At 40.8% G+C, this 20,266-nt stretch overlaps 1 protein-coding gene across 3 annotated transcripts in view; it reads right to left on the reverse strand.

Moving 5' to 3' along the window:
• The window catches only part of PAPLN (papilin, proteoglycan like sulfated glycoprotein), an 80,423-nt gene that overhangs the window by 32,388 nt on the left and 27,769 nt on the right, over positions 1-20,266 (reverse strand). For 2 of the 3 annotated variants that reach the window (XM_051977645.1, XM_051977644.1), the window contains exons 4-14: positions 18,140-18,200; positions 16,939-17,041; positions 16,114-16,244; positions 14,243-14,366; positions 10,831-10,911; positions 10,420-10,592; positions 9,343-9,466; positions 8,979-9,105; positions 7,674-7,739; positions 4,455-4,662; positions 2,472-2,651 (exon numbers count right to left, since the gene is read on the reverse strand). In XM_051977645.1, the coding sequence (XP_051833605.1) occupies positions 2,472-2,651; positions 4,455-4,662; positions 7,674-7,739; positions 8,979-9,105; positions 9,343-9,466; positions 10,420-10,592; positions 10,831-10,911; positions 14,243-14,366; positions 16,114-16,244; positions 16,939-17,041; positions 18,140-18,200 (1,378 nt within the window). The remainder of the gene's footprint in view (positions 1-2,471; positions 2,652-4,454; positions 4,663-7,673; positions 7,740-8,978; positions 9,106-9,342; positions 9,467-10,419; positions 10,593-10,830; positions 10,912-14,242; positions 14,367-16,113; positions 16,245-16,938; positions 17,042-18,139; positions 18,201-20,266) is intronic. The other variant, XM_051977646.1, reaches the window with a different exon arrangement.

Raw genomic sequence — 20,266 nt, forward strand, 5'->3', positions numbered from 1 at the left:
TTGACAAACCCAAAGATCCCAGCTTTGGGGATAAGAATTCACTACTGGACAAAAACTGTTTAGAAAATTAGAAACTACATAGCAGAAACTAGGCATTGATACACACCTAACACTAAGATAAGGTTGGAATGGGTTCATGATCAAGATTAGAAGGGAAGCAATAAACTGGGAAATCATTTTTACATTTAAGGGTTTTGATAAAAACCTCATTTCTAAAATATATAGAGAACTGACTCAAATTTATAAGAATTCAAGCCATTCTCTAATTGATAAATGGTCAAAAGATATGAACAGATAATTTTCAGATGAAGAAAATGAAACTATTTATAGTCATATGAAAATATGCTCCAAATCACTATTGATCAGAGAAATGCAAATTAAGACAACTCTGAGATACCACTACACACCTGTCAGATTGGCTAAGATGACAGGAAAACATAATAACAAGTGTTGGAGGGGATGTGGAAAAACTGGGACACTGATACATTGTTGGTGGAGTTGTGAATGGATCCAACCATTCTGGAGAGCAATTTGGAACTATGCTCAAAAAGTTATCTAACTGCATACCCTTTGATCCAGCAGTGTTTCTACTGGGCTTATATCCCAAAGAGATCTTAAAGAAGGCAAAGGGATCTGTATGTGTAAGAATGTTTGTGGCAGCCCTTTCTATAGTGGCAGGAAACTAGAAACTGAGTGGATGCCCATCAATTAGCGAATGGCTAAATAAATTGTGGTATATGAATGTTATGGAATATTATTGATCTGTAAGAAATGACCAGCAGGATGAAAACAGAGAGGCTTGGAGAGACTTCCATGAACTGATGCTAAGTGAAATGAGCAGAACCAGGAGATCATTGTACACAGCAATGGCAAGATTATAATATGATCAATTTTAATGAATATGGCTCTTCTGAACAATGAGATGATTCAGACCACTTCCAATAATTTTGTGATGATGAGAACCATCTACACCCAGAGAGAGGACTGTGGGACTGAGTGTGGATCACAGTATAGCATTTTTACTTCTTTTGTTGTTGTTTGCTTGAATTTTATTTTCTTTCTCATTTTCCCCCCTTTTTGATCTGATTCTTCTTGTGCAGCAAGATAATTGTATAAACATGTATGCCTATATTGGATTTACATATATTTTTACCATGTTTAACATATAATGGATTACTTGCCATCTAGGGGAGAGAGTGGGGGGAAAGGGGAAAAACTGGAAAACAAGGTTTTGCAAGGATCAATGGTAAAAAAATTTATCCTTGCTTTTTAAAATTATTATTATGCTTTTTATTTACAAGATATATGCATGGGTAATTTTTCAGCATTGACCTTTTCAAAACCTTCCATTCCAACTTTTCCCCTCCTTCCCCCTCCCCTCTCCCCTAGATGGCAGATGTTAAATATGTTAAAATATATGTTAAATACAATATATATTTACATATCCATACAGTTATTTTGTTCTTGTATATCTTTTAAAAATAAAAAAGCTTCAATAAGTTAAAAAAAAAAAAAAGAACTAGGGAATCTGCAAGTTTTTAATGTTTCCAAGATAGTGTGATACAAATTGCTGGTGCTGGTCTGATCTCTGGTTTTTACCTTGCTCCCCTTCAGACACAAATATTAGTGTTCCATTTGGCCCTAGAACGTGACACAGAACTGAATATGGACAAAAGAGTTATCAGTGCCAGCTGCACCCATGTCAGCAAGATCCCCTGTAATCTGTTTCTGACCAGTCATCTGACCCCATACCCATTCAAGGCTGAGAGCTCCCAAAGCTGCTGTCTAGCCTTCTTCAGAACCGATGCTACTGCCAAGCTCTGGGCTGACCCCCACACCAGGATGACAGACCACCCCCATCAACCTCCTAAGTTGTCTTAGGTTGGAAAAATGTCTTCTTCTGACCTTTTGTTGGCTCTGCCATTCCAAAATTCAATTTGAGGATTATTTTAAAATTGTTTAGAGGGGAATTTTGGATGAGTTCAACTAGGTGACTGCCTTTAATCATCATCCATCTTGCCTCTACCCATAACATAAATGAAACTTTTGATAAAGCATTTCATGCTAGAAAAGATAGAGAACCATGGATGACAATTCAGATTGTTTCAATACTGTTTAGATGGCTGGACTCAAAGAAGAGTTGTTAATGGTTCCATGACAACAAGGCAAGAAATCTCCTGTAACATAACTTTCTCCCTGGAAGGTGGATATTGTTATTATCCCCATTTTATAGATGAAACAAATTGAGATTGAGTGAGTGACACGTCCAGAGTGGCTCATGTTACAGAGTTACTGAGGCTAGATCTGAACTTGGGTCTTCCTGACTCCAAATCTAATCTTCTATCTATTTCCCCATCAATTTTTTCAAACATGTCATTTAAAGACACATGTCAAGCACCAAGCACTTTAGAGAACAAGACTCTAGCACCCAGGTGTCAGGGCTGAGAATACAGGCAAATTCAGATACTCACCAGCCCCCAGTCACCGATATGCCAGCTGGGCTCCTGAAGAAGGCAGTTCTCTCCCATACAGGCTTCAGTCGGGAGGGGCTTGTCTGCTGAGGAGCAGGCAAAATCTTGGAGGGGAGCACCTTCATCACCCCAACAGGTGACAGTCCGGCTTCGAATTCCTGGCCCACAGCTGGCAGAGCACTACAGGGAGAACCCCATCATTATCATATGCCTCTCATTTCCCTTGAGGAGTTACTCTGGTCTATAATAATAATAATAACAACAATAACAACAATAATAATAGCTAACATCTATATAGTATTTATTATGTGCGAGGCACTATATCAAGCATTTTACAATTATTTCATTTTATCCTCAACACAACTCTGAGAAGTATTATTATTCCTATTTTACAAATGAGGAACTATTTGGTGTTGTTCAGTCAGTCTACCGCTTCGTAACCCCGTTTGGAGTTTTCTTGGAAAAGATACTGCAGTGGTTTGCCATTTCCTTCTCCATGGTGACACAACTAATAAGATGTCTAAAGCCAGTTTTAATCTCAGGGAGATGAGTCTTCCCGACTCCAAGTCTGGTTCTCTATCCATTTCATCACCTAAACTGTCCAACAATAACATCACGATGATGGTGGTGGTGGTGGTGGTGGTAATGATGATGTCCCAATTTTACAGATAAGGAAACTAAGAAAAATAGAGGTAAAGTTGTTGCCCAGGGCCACACAACTGGTAAATATCCAAAGCCAGATTTGAATTCAGGACTTTCTGACTCCAGCCCCAGCACTCTAATCCATTGTGCCTCTAGTGAGGGAGCTCAAGTCAGATACCCCAAATGACAGGTGGACATCTGCTAGAAAGCCTTAGAGATACAGACTCTGCTAATGGAATTTCTAATCCCTTCTCCTTAAATATCACCATCACTTGTCGATGTTAGAGTTTGAAAGAACCTTAAATATCATCTAGTCCCATCCATTCATTTCCAAATAGCCCTGGGGCTGCTAGGTGGTATAGTAGATAGAGCATTGGGCTGGGAATGAGGAAGGCTCATCCATCTTCCTAAGTTCAAATCTGGCCTCGGATACTTCTTAGCTGTGTGATCTTGGGCAAGTCACTTAATTCTGTTTGCCTTAGTTTCCTCATCTATAAAATGGGTTGGAGAAAAAAATGGCAAATTACTCCAATATCTCCATCAAAGGTTGCAAACAGTTGGACAAAACTGAAATGACACAATAACAGTTAAGATCCAGAGAAGAAACAGTACATTTCCCAAATGACAATCCCACCAAGATTTGTGGGATTAGCATTGAGCACTGTTAACTTTCAGGCTCCCCCAACTTTGCATTTTTATTATATTGGGTGCTGAGCACAGTGACTTGACAGCTCTGAAAACCCCATGTAACCCTAATTCTGTCCAAGACTGGGTGGGTCTCCCCACCCAGAGATTTATAGCAGTCTGCCTCCTCACTTGAACACAATCAGGCAGGAAAGCCATAAAAAACTTTCTTTTAGTGCCTTTTCCATGTACACCTGTTCCAGCTCAGCCACCAATCAACAGTTTGTTTCTTCATCATATGACAAGCTATCAAAAAGCACATGTACTGAAAGCTGCACATGCTCATAAGAGCGTATACATTCTCATAAGAACTGGTTTGTTGTCAGCCAGTCTCCCATTACATCTGTTTCATGGGCTATCCTCAGGGAACTTTGCCAGCTTTATGGAAATTATCCAGTCTGCTGTAGCAAAGAAGGCCTTCTGTACCAGAGGCAGCAAATGGTCAATTCCTTGCTATGCTCCCCATCCCTAACCACACATGGTCACTATTCAAGAATGCATGGTTTAGAACACACACACACACACACACACACACACACACACACACACACACACATTTCTGGGCATTTTGGTCTCTAGAACAAAGCAGATCTCATTGTATTCCTGTTTGGTCCTGGCCTTCAAGGCTCCTGACTCCCCATCTCCAGTCAGACTCACCTCTCCCCAGGGCCCTGAGCTCCATGCTGCACACCTGTGCAGGTTGCAGGAGCGTGTGTTTGGGGGTCTCCCTGGCAGAGCTGCACACGACTCTTCATCTGTCGCCTCCTCTGTGCCTGCCCCATCAGACACAACACAGTAGACATGGCGGGACTGGGAACCTCCTCCACATGGGGCTGAGCAGGCACTCCATGGCCCAGCCTTCCAGCTGCAAGGGGAGAAGAAGCTAGACCACCTCTGGGCTCTCTCCTAGCCCTCCTGCCCATCTCCCTAAACAGGAGGCTGCCACTGGTATACTAAGGCTGCTCATTCATATATCTTCAGTGAAAAGTCAGTCCTAGGTGGCACGACTGGAAAGGCACTGGATGAAAAGGAAGGAGACCCTGGATTCCAGCTCTGTCCCCATCACTAACTTAATGTCTGATTTTGGACAAATCACCCAACTTCTCTGCAAAATGATAACAAACGTAATAAGAAAAATAATACCACAGCTCCCTATTTTAGAGTTATTGTGAGGATCAAATGAATATATAATATGAATTATAATGATATGAATATATAATAATATTTAAAAAGTGATTTTCTAAAGTACAGGGCTGATTATCTCATCCCCCTAAGAGAATAAACTCCATTGGCTCCTCATTCCCTCCAGGATAAAATATGAAATACTTTGGCTTCTTAAACTCTTCACAACGTGGCCTCTTTCCTATTTTTCCAATATTCTCAACATATTACAATTATCACTTCCACATTGTGATTTTCTACATCATCAATTCCCCCATTGCAATTTCAATAGATCGCAAATTGGCATAAGAAATTAGATGGAAATTTTCTGGGAGTTTTGCAGAAGCCACAGACATAAGAGTTTAGAAACTCAGAAATGCAAAAATTATATGTACAGTATTGTATAATATCAGCATATTTTATACTTTTAATACCACAATAATTCAGACTTCTCCTTCAGTATAAAGGGAGGGCCAAAAAATTTCACATGGATTTTTCAGAACAGGTGGCACACTGCATTCCTGACCCCCACAATGTGGAAGAGCTAACTTCCCTCTCAATTCTAATGCTACTCTCTGTTTTAATTATTTCCTATTTATTCTCTATATAGCTTGTTTGTATACATTTGTTCTCTCATTAGACTGTGGGCGCCTATTACTGTCGTTTGCCTCTTTTTGTTTCCTGGTACATAGTAGGTTCTTAGTAAATATTTGACTGATTGCTTCCACATACCCTATTTTGCAGCAGCACTTGATCTTCTCAGCTGATCTGTGAACAAAATGACCTGTCTTTTCATTCCCCACCTTTTCACTGGCTGTCCTCATGTCTAGTCTCCTTCCTTCTCTTTGCCTTCCAGTTTCCCTTGTTTCTTTGAAAACTCAGATCAGATTCCACCTTTCTCAGAAGGCCTTTCTGTCCTTCCCTATCCCTTCTGGTATATATCCTTAAGTGTCCTTTCTCAGTTACTTTCCACTTTATACTATATATATTTGTATATACAGTGTATATAATGTATATAATTGTACATTTAGATGTACAATTTTTCACATGTTGAAACCTAATTGTAGAATTTGAATTCTTTGAGAGTCAGGGCTGTGTTTTTGCTTTTTATTGCATTCCAGTGTGTAGCAAAAAGCCTGGCACACAGTAAATGCTTAATAAATGCTTGTTGGCTGCTTAAATGATTAATAATAGCAGGTAATTTTTATATAGAATTTTGTGAAACACTTTTATATACATTATTTCATTTGATCATCACAACAACCATGTTAATAATATTAACCAATAATAGTGGTATTATTATCCTATTTAACAAATGAGGAAACTGAGTTATAAAGAGGTTAAGGGACTTCTGCTGAGTCACACAATAATTAGGTTTGAATCCAAATCTTCAAACTCCAAGTTCAGTATTCTTTTTACCACATATTCAGATTCTAAAGCAGATTTGGTTATTAATTTTTTCCTTTAGCCCTCAGTTTTCTCTATTATAAAATGAGGGGTTTAGGACACAATTAAGTCCTAAAGTATTTTTACTTATCTCAGTGTCTTAACCTTCTCTTCCAGGTGCCTGTCCTTCTTCCCACTTTCTGACCCCCACAGCTCCTGGAAACTAGATTTTAAAACTATCCTGTCCCCATCAACTAGGGAATGGCTGAAAAAATTGTGGTATATGAATGTAATGGAATATTATTGTTCTATAAGAAATGGCTAGAGGGGGTAGCTACATGGCACAGTGAATAGAGCACTAGCCCTGAAATCAGGAGGATCCAAGTTCAAATATGACCTCAGATACTAATCACCTACTAGCTGTGTGACCCTGGGTGTGTCACCTAAGCCCAACTGCCTCACCCCTCCCTCCCCAAAAAAAATGAGGAGTAGGCAGACTTCAGAAAAGCCTGGAAATTTTTATATGAACTGATGCTGAGTGAAGTGCACAGAACCAGGAAAACACTGTGCACAGGAACAACATTGTATAGATGATCAACTTTGATAGACTTTGCTCTTCTCTGCAATACAATGATGTAAGACAATTCCAAAAAACTTTTGATGAAAAATGCTATCCACATCCAGAGAAAGAACTATGGAGTCTAAATGGCAATCAAATTATACTATTTTCACTTTTTTGTTGTTTTTTTTCTTTTTCATGATTTTTCCCTTTCTGATTCTTCTTTCACAACATGATTAATGTGGAAATATGTTTAATGTGATTGTACATGTACAATAATCTTTATCAGATTGACTGCTATCTTAGGGACAGAGGGAGGGAAAAATAAAAATAAAATATAAAAGTAAATTGTTGAAAACTAATAAATAAATTTAAAAATAAATCAAATCAAAATATTATAAACCAAATCAAATATATCAAAATATTATAAAAGTAAATAGTTGAGAAGTAATACATTTTTAAAAATTTAAAAAAACTGGCATTTCTTCAGAAAACAAAACTCAGCCTACGGAGAAGCTGAAACGGCTCGAAACAGCAAAGATCCTCTAGATTTCCAGATGCCACAGTAGCCATGCAAAGCTCCAATGCCCATCACCTTCCCCACTAAGGGGGCAGAGAGTAAGAGAAGCTCCAACACTAACCCAAAGCCCCTGCCCAGCTGAGGGATGCTCTCAGTGGGCTCACCATTGCAGGCTTTAGAACTTCCACATCTATGGCTAGGCTGACAGAGGAAGGGTACTCCTGGGATGCCCACCCTTGCCCTCAATTACCTTTTCCCACACATGCCTCGGGCTCGGCCATGGCTCCACACTCCCGGCGGGTGGAGGTATGAGATCCTTTGTGCACAGAATAAAGGGGTTTGCGAGGGCCAATAAAAGCATTTCTCTTTCTGAGACCATGGAAGAAAGGGCCATGCAACCAGCTACCTCTCTTTCCTGGGAGGCTCCCCAGATTAGTCTCTGATGCAATGATTCCATGGGGCTTCACACAAAAGTTGGGATAGCTCAGAAGCAAAATCTCTTCCATCCATGCATATCCCTACCACAGGATACCTAACTGGCTAAAGGGATCCCAACCGGAGCCTTCTAGAGCTCATCTGAGATGCAATTCACCGTACTCCCTAAATAAGCTTACCAAAGAGCCAGACTGAGCTTTTTCTACAATATGAAAGTATTAATTCCTTTTCTGCTGCCCCTTAGTTCTGATGTGGCAAGTGAGGGAGGGGAAGGAAGGGTAAAGATCACAACCAAGTCCTATCTTGATTCCAAGCCCTTTGTCTAGAGGGGAACTCTGGGGGAAATACACTTCAGAGCCACTCTCTGAATAGTCTGGACTTTAGCTGTCGAAGGACCCTGGAAGTTTATTTGGGGAGTTTGGTGGTTTGCATCTCGAATGATTCCCTTTGAGCTCTACAAGGCTCTGGTTGACATTCCTCTGAACAGGATCTCTTTATGGAGGAAGAACTAGAAACTGTAAGCCTATTTTCCTGCTTTGTACCATCTGCCCACATCAGGAGAAAAGGTGACAGGAGATAATTACATCAAGAGGCTGAAATGTGAGCTATTCATGCCATCTTGCCTTTTCCTCTTAAGAGTCCCTTCCATCTTATTATATTTTTTATATTTTTATATTTTATATATATACATATGCTTATATTTTATATCTACCCAATTGTCTATATGTTGTCATCCCCATTAGAATGTAAGCTCCTTGAGGATAGGATCTATTTTTGCCTTTCTTTGTATCTCAGTGCTTAACACAGAAGAAGCACTTCATAAATGCTTGTTGGGCAACCGCTGGATTTCAGGAAGCCAGAAAAAAGAATCCCTTTCCCCTAACTCCTCCTCAGTCCTTATATAGTACAGCAGCTCGATATTTCACCCTGGGCAATATTTGTCAGATGGGTAATACCTATCTTGTCCCTCTCCCAGTCCTAACCCCGCCTGAAGTTATCTATCCTGGGGAAAGGACTAACCCTGATACTGTCTGACCCAAACCCTCTGTCTTAGGACTCTGCTGAAGGGCAAAGGGAGAAGGGAGAAAGGGTCAAAGGAGGCGGCATAGGTAGGGCTTACCGCTTGGTTTGTGGGCAGGCCTGAAGGTTGCAAGTGCGATTGTCAGATGGCTGGGGCTTATGTCGGCACATATGATCAGGGTACACCTCATTGTCGGTGGTACAGAATACCAGGCGTGTCTGATAGCCTGTCAAGAAGGGGCGCCCACGTGAGCGGGGCACAGCCTGGAGACCCGTGTCCCCACAGGCTGGGTCTTGTCCAACAACTCACTGAGGGGTGGGGAAGGGTCCTGGATGTCAACGGAGCTGGAGACCTCCTGGGTTCTGTGGACCCTCACCCTCCCTTGCGTCCTTTCTCTAGCTTGGAACCTCCTCTCTCCTCTCAATCACTCTTATCTCAACTCCTGGGTGACCTCTCTGCTCACCTCCTCCACACTCAGCACTGCAGTCACTCCATGAGCCGTGATTCCAGCTGAAACCAGTGTTCAAGGGCTGGTGGGGCAGGTAATACTCATATTCCACCCCTGGGTTGGGCTCTTGGCTAATAAGCTGAAATAGAGAAAAGAAATCATCTATGTCCAAACCAGTGAAGAAGACCCAGATTTCCTGACCCATTTCCTAGGGTAGTGTTCCTGTGCTCATGCTATTCTCTCTCTTTTCTTTCTCTCTCTTCTCCCTCTTCCTTTCTTTCTCTCTCCCTTCCTAATAGAAATAATTATGGCAGGTTCCAAGTTTACAAGGAGCTTCTCATTCTCTCATTTGTGCACCACAACAAAATAGGAAGAGTCCTTTGAGCTCTGTGCTCCTCATTCCACAGATAAAGAGATCCCAAACCCAAAAGATTTGCCCATAATTGCCACAATTAGCAAGTCTCACAAGCAGGGCTCAAACCTAGGCTACTTGGTATTCCAGTTTACCCCCCTCCACTGCCTCTGCCCACACTGCTGCTGGAGTTCAGAAGAGGATGGACCGAGACTTGAAGCCGGGCAATGTACCTGAGGGTCAGGATTCCTAGGTTCAAATCCTACCCTACACCTTCTCTTAGAGCCCATTCTGGCCCCATCTGCCCTATTCATTCTGTTCTGCTCTCTCCCTTCCTGCTCCCCTCTCCTTTTTGACAAGGTTTTCAAGATCAAGGTAGTATTTTTGTGTCACAGACTCTTTAGAAGTCTGATGAAACTCATGTTTCCCTTCTCGGAATAATTGTTTTTAATGCATAAAATAAAAAGCAAAGGATTACAAAAGAAACCAATTATACTGAAATACAGTTATTAAAATATTTTTTAAAAGCACCTCTGTCTTAGGTGGCCATGACTACTCCTCACAGGACAAATACCAAGGGATGAATAAATGTTCCCATGTGAACCCCAATTGCCATAGCAAACTATAAGGAAATGCTCCACATTCTCAGTGTAGGTATTGCCCTCTTCCCAAACCAAGAATCATCCCTACTTCGTTGGGTTAGAGGTGGAGGACAGAGAAAAGCAGCCGGCTCCACTCACCTCAATGACCAGGGGCTCAGAAGTCGGTCCCCGGGCGTGCAGGTGTTCGGGTGCCAGATCCCCCTCGGACCCTCGTTCATACTGAAGAATGGTGCTGGCCACGGGCAGGGCCTGGGCAAACTCGATTGTCCAGTGGCCATTCAGATAGTACTCCCCCCGCACATTCTTCACTGCTGTGGGATGACAAGGGGGAGAGGAAGAAGAAAGTAGCCAGGAAAGTCCCCAAGAGAAAAGGGCTGATGTCTCACAGCTTTGTCTATGCTGCTTCTCCTCCCCTAGGGTCCAGTCCCATAAGCCATGAGTATAGGGGAAATGGGGACCAGGATTTGTTCCTGTAGCCAGATTCTGCTTATGGATCAGCCTCAGGGAAGTCTGAGGGTAACATCAGCTACAGGACCTGTTAGTCCATACCCAGAAAATTCCTGCTGGCTGCGGCTTCTGCAATATGGATGCTGGTGGCTCCTGCAGGAATGACCAAAATCTGATTGTAACCTGAGGGAAACAGTAACATGATGAGACTAGGAAGGTCAAGGAAAGTGATGCCGAGTTCCTAGACTGCATTTCCTAGATGCATTTCCTCCACTCGCACCCCAAACACACACATTCATTTATTTTTTTCTTCAATAGTAGTTTATCTTTCAAATTACACATAATCATTTTTACTATTTATTTATATATAAATATATATTTGTTTATTATATTATTATTTAATTTTCAGCATTCATTTCTGTAAGATTTTGAATTTCAAATTTTTTTCTCTTTACTTCCCCTCTCTTCAAAACAGCAAACTGATACAGATTATACATGTGCAATCATTTTTAACTTATTTCCATATTAGTCAAACACACATATTCATGATCCAGTTTTCCAGTCTTTTTATACCTTATACACATACACACACACACAACTCACCACCACCACCATGAACCCTTTATTTGGGTGACACTGGTCTCTTTGTTCTTCCCGGAACAAGATGCTACATCTCTCAAATCTGGACATTTTCATCAGCCATCTCTGTGTCTGCAATACTCCTCCTCCTCATCTCTACCCCCTGGCTTGCCTGGCTTTCTTCAAGTTTCAACTAAAATCCCTTTAGATTTTTCTGATCCTTCTTAATTCTACTGCCTTCCATCTCTTAATTATTTCCACTTTGTCCTGTTTGCAGCTTCCTTGTACAAAATCATTTGAATTGGATCATTGTAAAGGTCCAGGAGGCAAACATCCATCCCAGGTCTTAAATCTTACCATAACTTGGCTCACCTACATCTCTTTTATTAACAGCAGAGACATGCTTGGTAATACTATAAATTGGAATTCTAGTGACTGAAACAAAATGCAAACACTACTCAACAGATGAAAGCTAAACCTTTGAACTTAGGACGGGAAAGAATGTCCACAAGGAGACTAAAGATAGTTGGGAGAAAAATACTTGAGACAATGGCAAGATAAACTTTACCTTGATACGTGTATCTCAATTATTTGCATTTCTGCCTATTTAACCAAGATCCAGAGCTTACTCGTTTACATTTCAGTAGATGGTGTTTGTTAGAAAAAACTATAGAAACTTCAAAGAGTGTACTTTGTATCAAGTCTATGAGCATTTGAGGTATATATATATTTGTCTCTCTGATCAATAAACTTTGAAGAGTCCATAATCAGGACTTCTCTGCCTGGTCCCAGTATGTTGTCACATTCTTCACTGCCCTACAGGAGCTGGACTCCAACAGATCATTAACTCCTCAAGGGCAGAAACTATCTTTTGCCTTTTTTCGTATCCCTGGCTCTTGACACAGTAGCTGGTATGTTGTAGAAGATTTTTTATTTTATTTTATTTTATTTTATTATATTGACAGAATCCATGCCAGGGTAATTTTTTTGTTGTAGAAGATTAATAAATGTTCCCACACATACACACATGTTCACTTACTCCCTGGATAGCTGACTAACGATCCTTAGAGAGACCCCCACCAAACCCAGTGCCCGAGGAATTGTCTGGATCACCTAGTTTGTCCCTACTGCATCTAGTTCTGGATGTCACCTCTGCTATCAGAAACCATGTATCCATTCATTCAAAGTTTCAACAATCCTTTAATAAGTAGATTTAAGTAGAAGGTATTTTTCTAGGCACTGGAGGTTAAAAAAAAAAAGTCACTTTCATTCTACCAGGTGAACCAAAGTTTTCAGGGATAAAGTCAACGAAAAGTAAATACAAAGTAATTTCTCAGAAAGTAAGAGACCATTGAATTGTGCCATGATCAACTACGAATGACTTAGCTCTTCTCAGCTCCCCAAGAATCTAAGACAATTCCAAAAGATTCATATTGGAAAACATTACTCACAACTGTGTGTGTATGTGTGTGTGTGTGTTTTTCTCTTATGTTTCTTCTTTCACAACAAAACTAATACGGAAATATATTTTACACGATTGCACATATATAACATATCAGTTGCTTGTTGTCTTGGGGGTGCAGGAGGAGCAGGATTTGAGAGCTCAAAATCTTATAAAAATCAATATTGGAAAAAAGAAACTTGTTCATTATTTACAATAAAGCAGTTTGAGACATCAATTTAGAAGGCATGGCCACTGCAGGAATTTGCTTATTGACCCAGCTTACTTGTCTACAAAGGTCTTGTTTTTATTTTGAGGGGAGGGGAGGGAAAAAGTAGGAAGAGATAGGAGAAAATAGATTTTCAATGAAAAGAATAAGGTTTAATTTAACTTAAATTAAAAATATTCAGTAGAGTAACAAGGGAAATTCAGGAGGGAGTGATGAGGTTCGGCTCCCCTCAATTCCCTATGGTCAAGGAGTCAAATGAAGAGGTTCAGGGTTGTGTCCCCAAATGATGAGGTTTGGCGCAGGACATGGAGTTGTGGGAACCCCTTTGATTGGCTCAGTGAATAGAGACTGGAATCAGAAAGAACCTAGGTTCTTATTAGCTCCATGATTCTGAGGAAATAACTTAATCTCTGTCTTCTTTAGTCCATTAAAGAAGAAAATGGCAAACTACTCGAGCAACTTTGCCAAGAAAACCACATGGACAGTATTGACATGCTATGTTCCACAGGGACACAGTCAGTCGCAATTCAACAAATGAACAACAGCAATTAAATCAATAATTTTAAAAATTGGGCTTTTGTTTTTGTTTTGTTTCTGTTCAACAGAAAGTGTTAGCTAAGGCTCAAGTGCTGTTCTTGGGAAAAACTCCAGACCTCTCTAAGCTCATAGGCTGTACAGCCTGCCCAGAGGAAGCTGAAAAGAATGTTGGGGCAGTTGAGCCTGTCCTGGTGATGATCCCCAATGCTAATGCAGCTACCCCGGGAGAGAAGCAGTGACCCAAGGTATTGGGGCTAGGAAGAGAGCAGTGACCCAAGGTACTGGGGCTATCTAGGAAGAGAGCAGTGACCCAAGGTATTGGGGCTAGGAAGAGAGCAGTGACTCAGGGTATTGGGGCTAGGAAGGGAGCAGTGATGCAAGGTACTGGGGCTATCTAGGAAGAGAGCAGTGACCCAAGATATTGGGGCTAGGAAGAGAGCAGTGACCCAAGGTACTGGGGCTATCCAGGGAAGGGAGCAGTGACACAAGGTATTGAGTCTATCCGGGAAGGGAGCAGTGACATAAACCTAAAGAGGAAATCCAAGGGGAAATGGTGCTTTAAAAGGCACTAGGTCTAGGTCCAACATGAAGTAAACATCTGGGACTGGATTTTAGGAAAAGGGGAAAAATTCCATAAATATGCAGACACACACACCAGATGATCAGACAGAATATATTTAAGTTCTCTCTCCCCAGTTCCAACACTAGTCAAGGCCGGGGTCTCCTACCTTTGGAGAGGTCATTAGCCTCAAAAATGCCTTTGACTGGATAACAGGTCCGGCCATCACCCCCACACTGCAGACATTTGTCTTCCTTCTTGGAGGAGTAAAGCATGTGGTCACAGCCAACGGCCTGCCTAGGCCCAAGCACAGGAGAGGAAGGAGAGAGTGAGAGAGAAAAGAAGCTGATCTCATTAAGCTCCAACCGAACAAAAGAGATGAGGAAAAATGAGACCTTCCCATGCGCCGGATGATGGAGTCACGGAATTCTTTCTTCTCCTGCTTATTCTAAGAGACCAGATTCTGACTAGGCTTCTAGGAGGAGATGAAAGAAATCAGGGATTCCCTCAGATAGAAGTGAAGAGGAATCCGGTCCAGGCATGGGGAATGGATGGCCAGGGCAACAAGATGGCACAAGGAAAACCACGTACAGGGAATAACAAGTAGACCAAATTAGTTGGGAGGTAGAGTGTAAGAGGTAGGTTGACATTTATTAATGTAGGGGGTTTTTTCCCTAATTTTTTGGAGGAGGAGATGATAGGGAAATAGAATCAATTTTTGTTAATTAAAAAAAATTAAAGAAAAGATAAAAGGTGAAGAGGAAGGGCTTTAAAAGCCAGTCAGAAAAGTTCATATTTTATTCCAGAGACAAGAAGAAGCTTCTTGAGCAGAGGAAGGGCTTGTGCTTTAGGACTATTAATTTAAAACCTCAGCTAAGTGAGAACAGATTGGGGAGGAGGGGCCACGCTGCTGAGATAGTTCAGGCAAGAAATGAGAGGGTCTGAAATCAGAGTGGTGGCTGTGGCGAAGGGGATGGGTGTAGTGTAGTTTGTGAAGGCAGAATTGACAAGATTTGGCAATTTACTGAAATAAGAGATGAAGGAAATGAAGGACTTGAGGGTAATTCTGAAGTTGCAAATCCGGGAACTGTAAGAAAAGTGGTGGTCTCAACAGAAAAAGGGAAGTCAGGAAAGGGGAAAGAATTGGAAGTAATGAAAACGAGCTCAGTTTTAGACATGTCAGATTTGTGAAGGGAGAAAGAGAGAGGGGGAGAGGGAGAAGGGAGAGAATGAGAAGAGGAGAAAAAGGAAGAAAGAGAAGAAAGGGGAAAGTTAAAGAAGGAGAAGAGAGAAGACTAGAAGGAAGGGAAAAGGAGAGGGAGGAGAGAGAGAATGAAGAGGACTTAAGAGAATCCTGAGATTTGATTCTTTTTAATGAGGTGATTCAAGGCACTTCCAATAGACTTGTGATAGAGCCATCTGTATCCAGAGACAGAACTATGGAGACTAAATGTGGATCAAAACATAGTATTTTCCTTTTTCTTTTTTTCTTTTTTTTGGTGGTTTCTGTTTGCTTTTTTTTTTTCCTTTCTTGTGGTTTTTTTCCCTTTTGATCTTGTTTTTCTTGTGTAGAATGACAAATATGGAAATATGTTTAGAAAAATTGCACATGTTTAACTATATAGGATTGCTTGCTGTCTTAGATGGGGTGGGGAGAGGGAGAGAGAGAAAAATTTCGAACACAAGGTTTTGCAAAGATGAATGTTGAAACTATCTTTGCATATATTTGAAAAAATAAAATATTATTAAAAGGTAAAATAAATAAATTTTTTAAAAATAGGATCCTGGAGTTTATATATCATGTATAAGAAATGTGACACAGATCTATCAAAGGAAGCTGAGGAAGAAAAATCAGACAATGCTTTCTCATAAAAACTTAGGGAGGACAGTGTCTAGAAAATTAAATGATGATCAGCAGACAAAAGACTCCAAAAGGCCATGGATTTGACAATAAAGTAGAAATTGATCATCTTGGAGAGATAAATCTTAGCTCTGGGTAGGGACCATGAAAGGGAGAGAGAGGACAGATCAATGGCTCACCTGACAAGTGCCCTGCACACAGACATCGAGTTTACCCGGCTCACACGGGGTCCCATCCGCCACAGCCTCCTTGTGTCTGTAGTAGAAGTTCTCCCCCTTGGGAATGCAGTTCAGCTCACACTTATTGGCAGCTGGGGAGGGAAGAGGGAAGAAGATGAAATCCCAAAAGATGAGCTTTCTTTTCCTGTTCAAAAACAAACTAGTCTGTCCTTGGAGTTACCCTAAAAACAGATACTAACTATGGCAATGCTTGAATATTCTATTAACCAGATCATCCAAATCCCAAGCTACACTGGGTAAGTAAATAGGAATTTATTAAGTAAAATCTCATCAAACTCCTCTTTCAAACCCTCCCTCAAATGGGCATAAGTGACTTGGGAGGGTCACATAACTAGGAAATGTCTGAGAACAGATTTGAACTCAGGAAGATGAGTCTTTCTTACTCCAGATCCAGAACTCTGTGCACTATGATGTCACCTAGCTGCCATGTGTATGGATGCATTTTTCAATCAGATATGATCATAATTAAGGTAGAACAACTCAGACAGATTCTCATCAGCCCTTCAGAAAAAGCAAAAAATCCTTCTCTCTTTCTAAGGGCGATTATATTGACATGGGAATTTCTCCTTCCACAGGTCTCTGGTATCAGGAGATTCCTATGCCCCAAAGACAAAAGTCTTTACTCCCATAGGTTATGGAGGGAGTCCTAGCTTTCAAAAGGGGACTAGCAAAATTCCTGAAAGACTAAACTGTGTAAAAGAGCAATCCCAGGACATCCCAAGGAAGCCCATGCTAATAAACAGAATAGTCCATTCCAGCTCTTACCTCCATAATATGGAAACCACTTGTATTTCTTTCCTTGGAATTCCTTCCCATCAAATTCTGCACACTGTTCAGCTCGGAAATCCCGGGCACCCTGAGGACAGCTCTGCAGGGGAGAACAAAAGACAGAGGGACATAATAGGATGCTATACTTTGCCTGGGAGGTGAGAGGCAGAAGGGAGAATCCAATCGAATTCAAGCCAACAAGCATGTATTAAAATGTCAACCATGTGTAAAGCACTGAGGATACCAAACACAGTTTTTCTTTCCGCATCTTGACTTTCCCCATCATGTTTTTGATATATCATGGGTTGGCATAAGAAATTAAATGAGAATTGGGGGGGGGGGGATTTTATAGAAGCTGCAGATAGCACAGAAGAAGTTTAGGAACTCAGAATTGCATCAACTATATGTATAGCATTGTATAATCAGCCCAAATTTTACAATATGATTACTGTAAACACCCCATAAAAGAGAAAGGAAAAAATTCAGACTTCTTCTCCGGTACAAAGGGAGGGCCAAAAAATTTTATGCAAATTTTCCAGACCAGGGGAGTGTCTTGCCTCCCAACCCCTAGGATGTGGAAAGAATAATGATAGTCCCTTCCAAATCACAGAAACTCCTTTGTCTAAGAAGCTATTTCTCACCCAGCAGGCTCAGAAGCTAAAGAACGTTGTAGAGGCAATTCCACAGTAGAGAATATGAACTCCCAAACTCAGTCTTTAATCCGGATTTGTCTAAACTTAACAAACACCAAATGAAATATGCCCACAGGAATTTAAAATAGCATAATTTCATGTGGGAGCCTCCTCTAGAATCTTCCTTCAAAGGATTCATTTTTCCCCTATCATAAAATACTTGGAAGTTCCTCAGGAAAAACACTAATGGGGTGGGAGGTGGGCAGTGAAATCAAAAATCTTCATAATCAAGATATGGTCTCAGCAATAAATCAACAGATGTGCCTGAGGGATATGACAATGAACTCACTCCTCCCTTTCCCCAGGTCCCAGTAAAAACTAGAGCAGCTGCTAGTTGCCCTTGGTGGAGAATCTGCCCTGCTTTTTGTGGGGTCTCTATTGGGGAGACAGGACTTCGACATTACCCAGAGAGCAACGAACTCCTTCCCTGATGATGAAAGGAGGTCCTGCGGGAGATAAAGATGCTTAATGAAGGGGAGAAGAAATATGGGTCTGAGGCATCTTACCTCTGTGTTACATGAACGGTAATTTCGGGTGGGTCCAATACAGCTGGAGCTTCCATCTTTCCTGAGAGACAAGCCCACACAAGTAAGTAGTTATCTGTCTATCTTCTCACCCAGCCCAGTTCCCAAGAAACCCTCTTGCTGTTTCCTCAGACACATGGAGCTATGAGACTGTCTCTAACCTTCTCTGTTCTTTGCGTAGCCATAATCTGCTTAGCCAACAGTATGAGGAGGTCCTGAGTAACTAGGTGAGGTTGACATAGGAAGACTGAAGGATTGAGGGAATTACTCCATGAAGCAAGCAGGGAAGAGATCAGTTCAACCTTATAGTCCTCCGGGGAAGGTAGTTATGTTCATCTTGCTGTGTCCATTCAGAAATCCAAATTATGTCAATCCCCAAAGTTAAATCTCCCCCATAAATCTCCTCACGCCATCTTTGCTGAACCCTTTTGGGGGTTACGGCCCGCCATGGCACTCTGCCTTTCCCCTCACCCTTCCCTCTTGCAGAGTATCTCTCCTCTCAGCCATGGTACCCCCTTCCTACAGCGAAGTCTTCAAGGTGCTAAATTCCTTCTAGGACTTAACCTGCAACTGAGGGCATTTCCCTTTCTCCTGGTTAATTGTGAATTCCACTTGGGAACCTGTCTTTTCCATCATTAATTGCTGCTAACTATATGCTCTCCCAACTCCATTTCATATTTACCATTGCCAGTGTCTACTGTATTCCTGCATTTTGTCTGTAACCTCTTCCCTAAATAAATCTACCTTTTGCCAAAGAGAATGGCCATTGTGAATTCTTCACATGACTGGACCCCAAATTTGGTGCTTTACCCTAAATCACATCATTTGGTGCCAAAATTGCTCTCCTAAGTCACATCAAATATTTTGACTGTTTTCCTTCCTCCCAATATTCCTCTGAATTATAAAGGAGGGTTCATGGGGAGAAGAATGGGCAAGCATGAGATAGTAGAAAGAATCTACTGGTTCTTGAGTCAAAAGACCTGGCCCAAATCTTATCTCTGATATTTATTACCTGTGTCACATAGGACAAATCACTTAACCTCCCTGGGTCCACTTTCCTCATCTAGAAAATGGGATGGATGGTCTAGGTTGCCTAAAGCTATAATCCCAAGAGTTATTGAGAAGTAGCAATTTTTTAAAGCATTAAATATAAGCAGACATATACATGTACTATATGTACATTATATATTATATGCATGTAATATTTTATATTCATATTTATTTACAGATTGAGGTCTAGATGACAGGAAGTTGACTTTGGAGTCCAAAATACTTGCATTCAAGTGTGTCCTCTGGCACATAATGGTTATGTGACTGAATAATTCATTCAACTTCCAAGGACTCTTTTCTAAAATTATAAGTTTCAGAGAAGTTGCCACTAGCATTGGTAGACAGAGTTCCCTCACCTGGGAGTTCCCTAGATCAGTGAAATTACAGGTCCAATCTCCTTCTCCTAATTCATTATTTTAAAAAAATATGCCTAGCATGGAAATATGTTTTGTATAACTGCACATGTATAACCTATATCAAATTATGTGCTTCTTTATTAATGGGGGAGGGGGATGGAAAAAGGGAAAGAATTTATAACTCAAATTTTTTTTAAATGGATATTAAAAATTGTTCTTACATGTAACTGGAGGAAAAATAAAATATTTGGTTTAAAACAAGAGTACATTTTTTAAAAAATGCCTAGCCAAGTGTTTTTCTCTAACCTTGCTGACAGATTCTGAGATTCTGACTCCAATTTTTTATGGGAACCAAAAATAATTTCTGTCTCCTGAAGTCTATCAGAAACTTGGCATTTATGGGATGTCTACTATGAACACAGCCCTGTACCCAAAGATGTGGGTAGAAACATCTTTGAAAGACTTGATTTCTATTCATTAGGACCAAAGAGACTTTAAAATATATATATATATATGTGCCTCTATTTTCATTATGAGGGAACTCCTGGTAAGGAAGTTCTTCCATCAATACAGATCAGTGTTATATAGTCTTAAAGAGTGATGTGAGAAGCAAGGGAAGTCAGGGACAAGATGAATCCTGAATCAAAGGCATCTCAAGAGTGAAATTTAACAAAAGGGCAATTTTACACATAAGCTTATTCAT

Source organism: Antechinus flavipes, chromosome 2 (genome assembly GCF_016432865.1).
Source record: "Antechinus flavipes isolate AdamAnt ecotype Samford, QLD, Australia chromosome 2, AdamAnt_v2, whole genome shotgun sequence".
In the NCBI taxonomy this organism is placed as follows: Eukaryota; Metazoa; Chordata; class Mammalia; order Dasyuromorphia; family Dasyuridae; genus Antechinus; species Antechinus flavipes.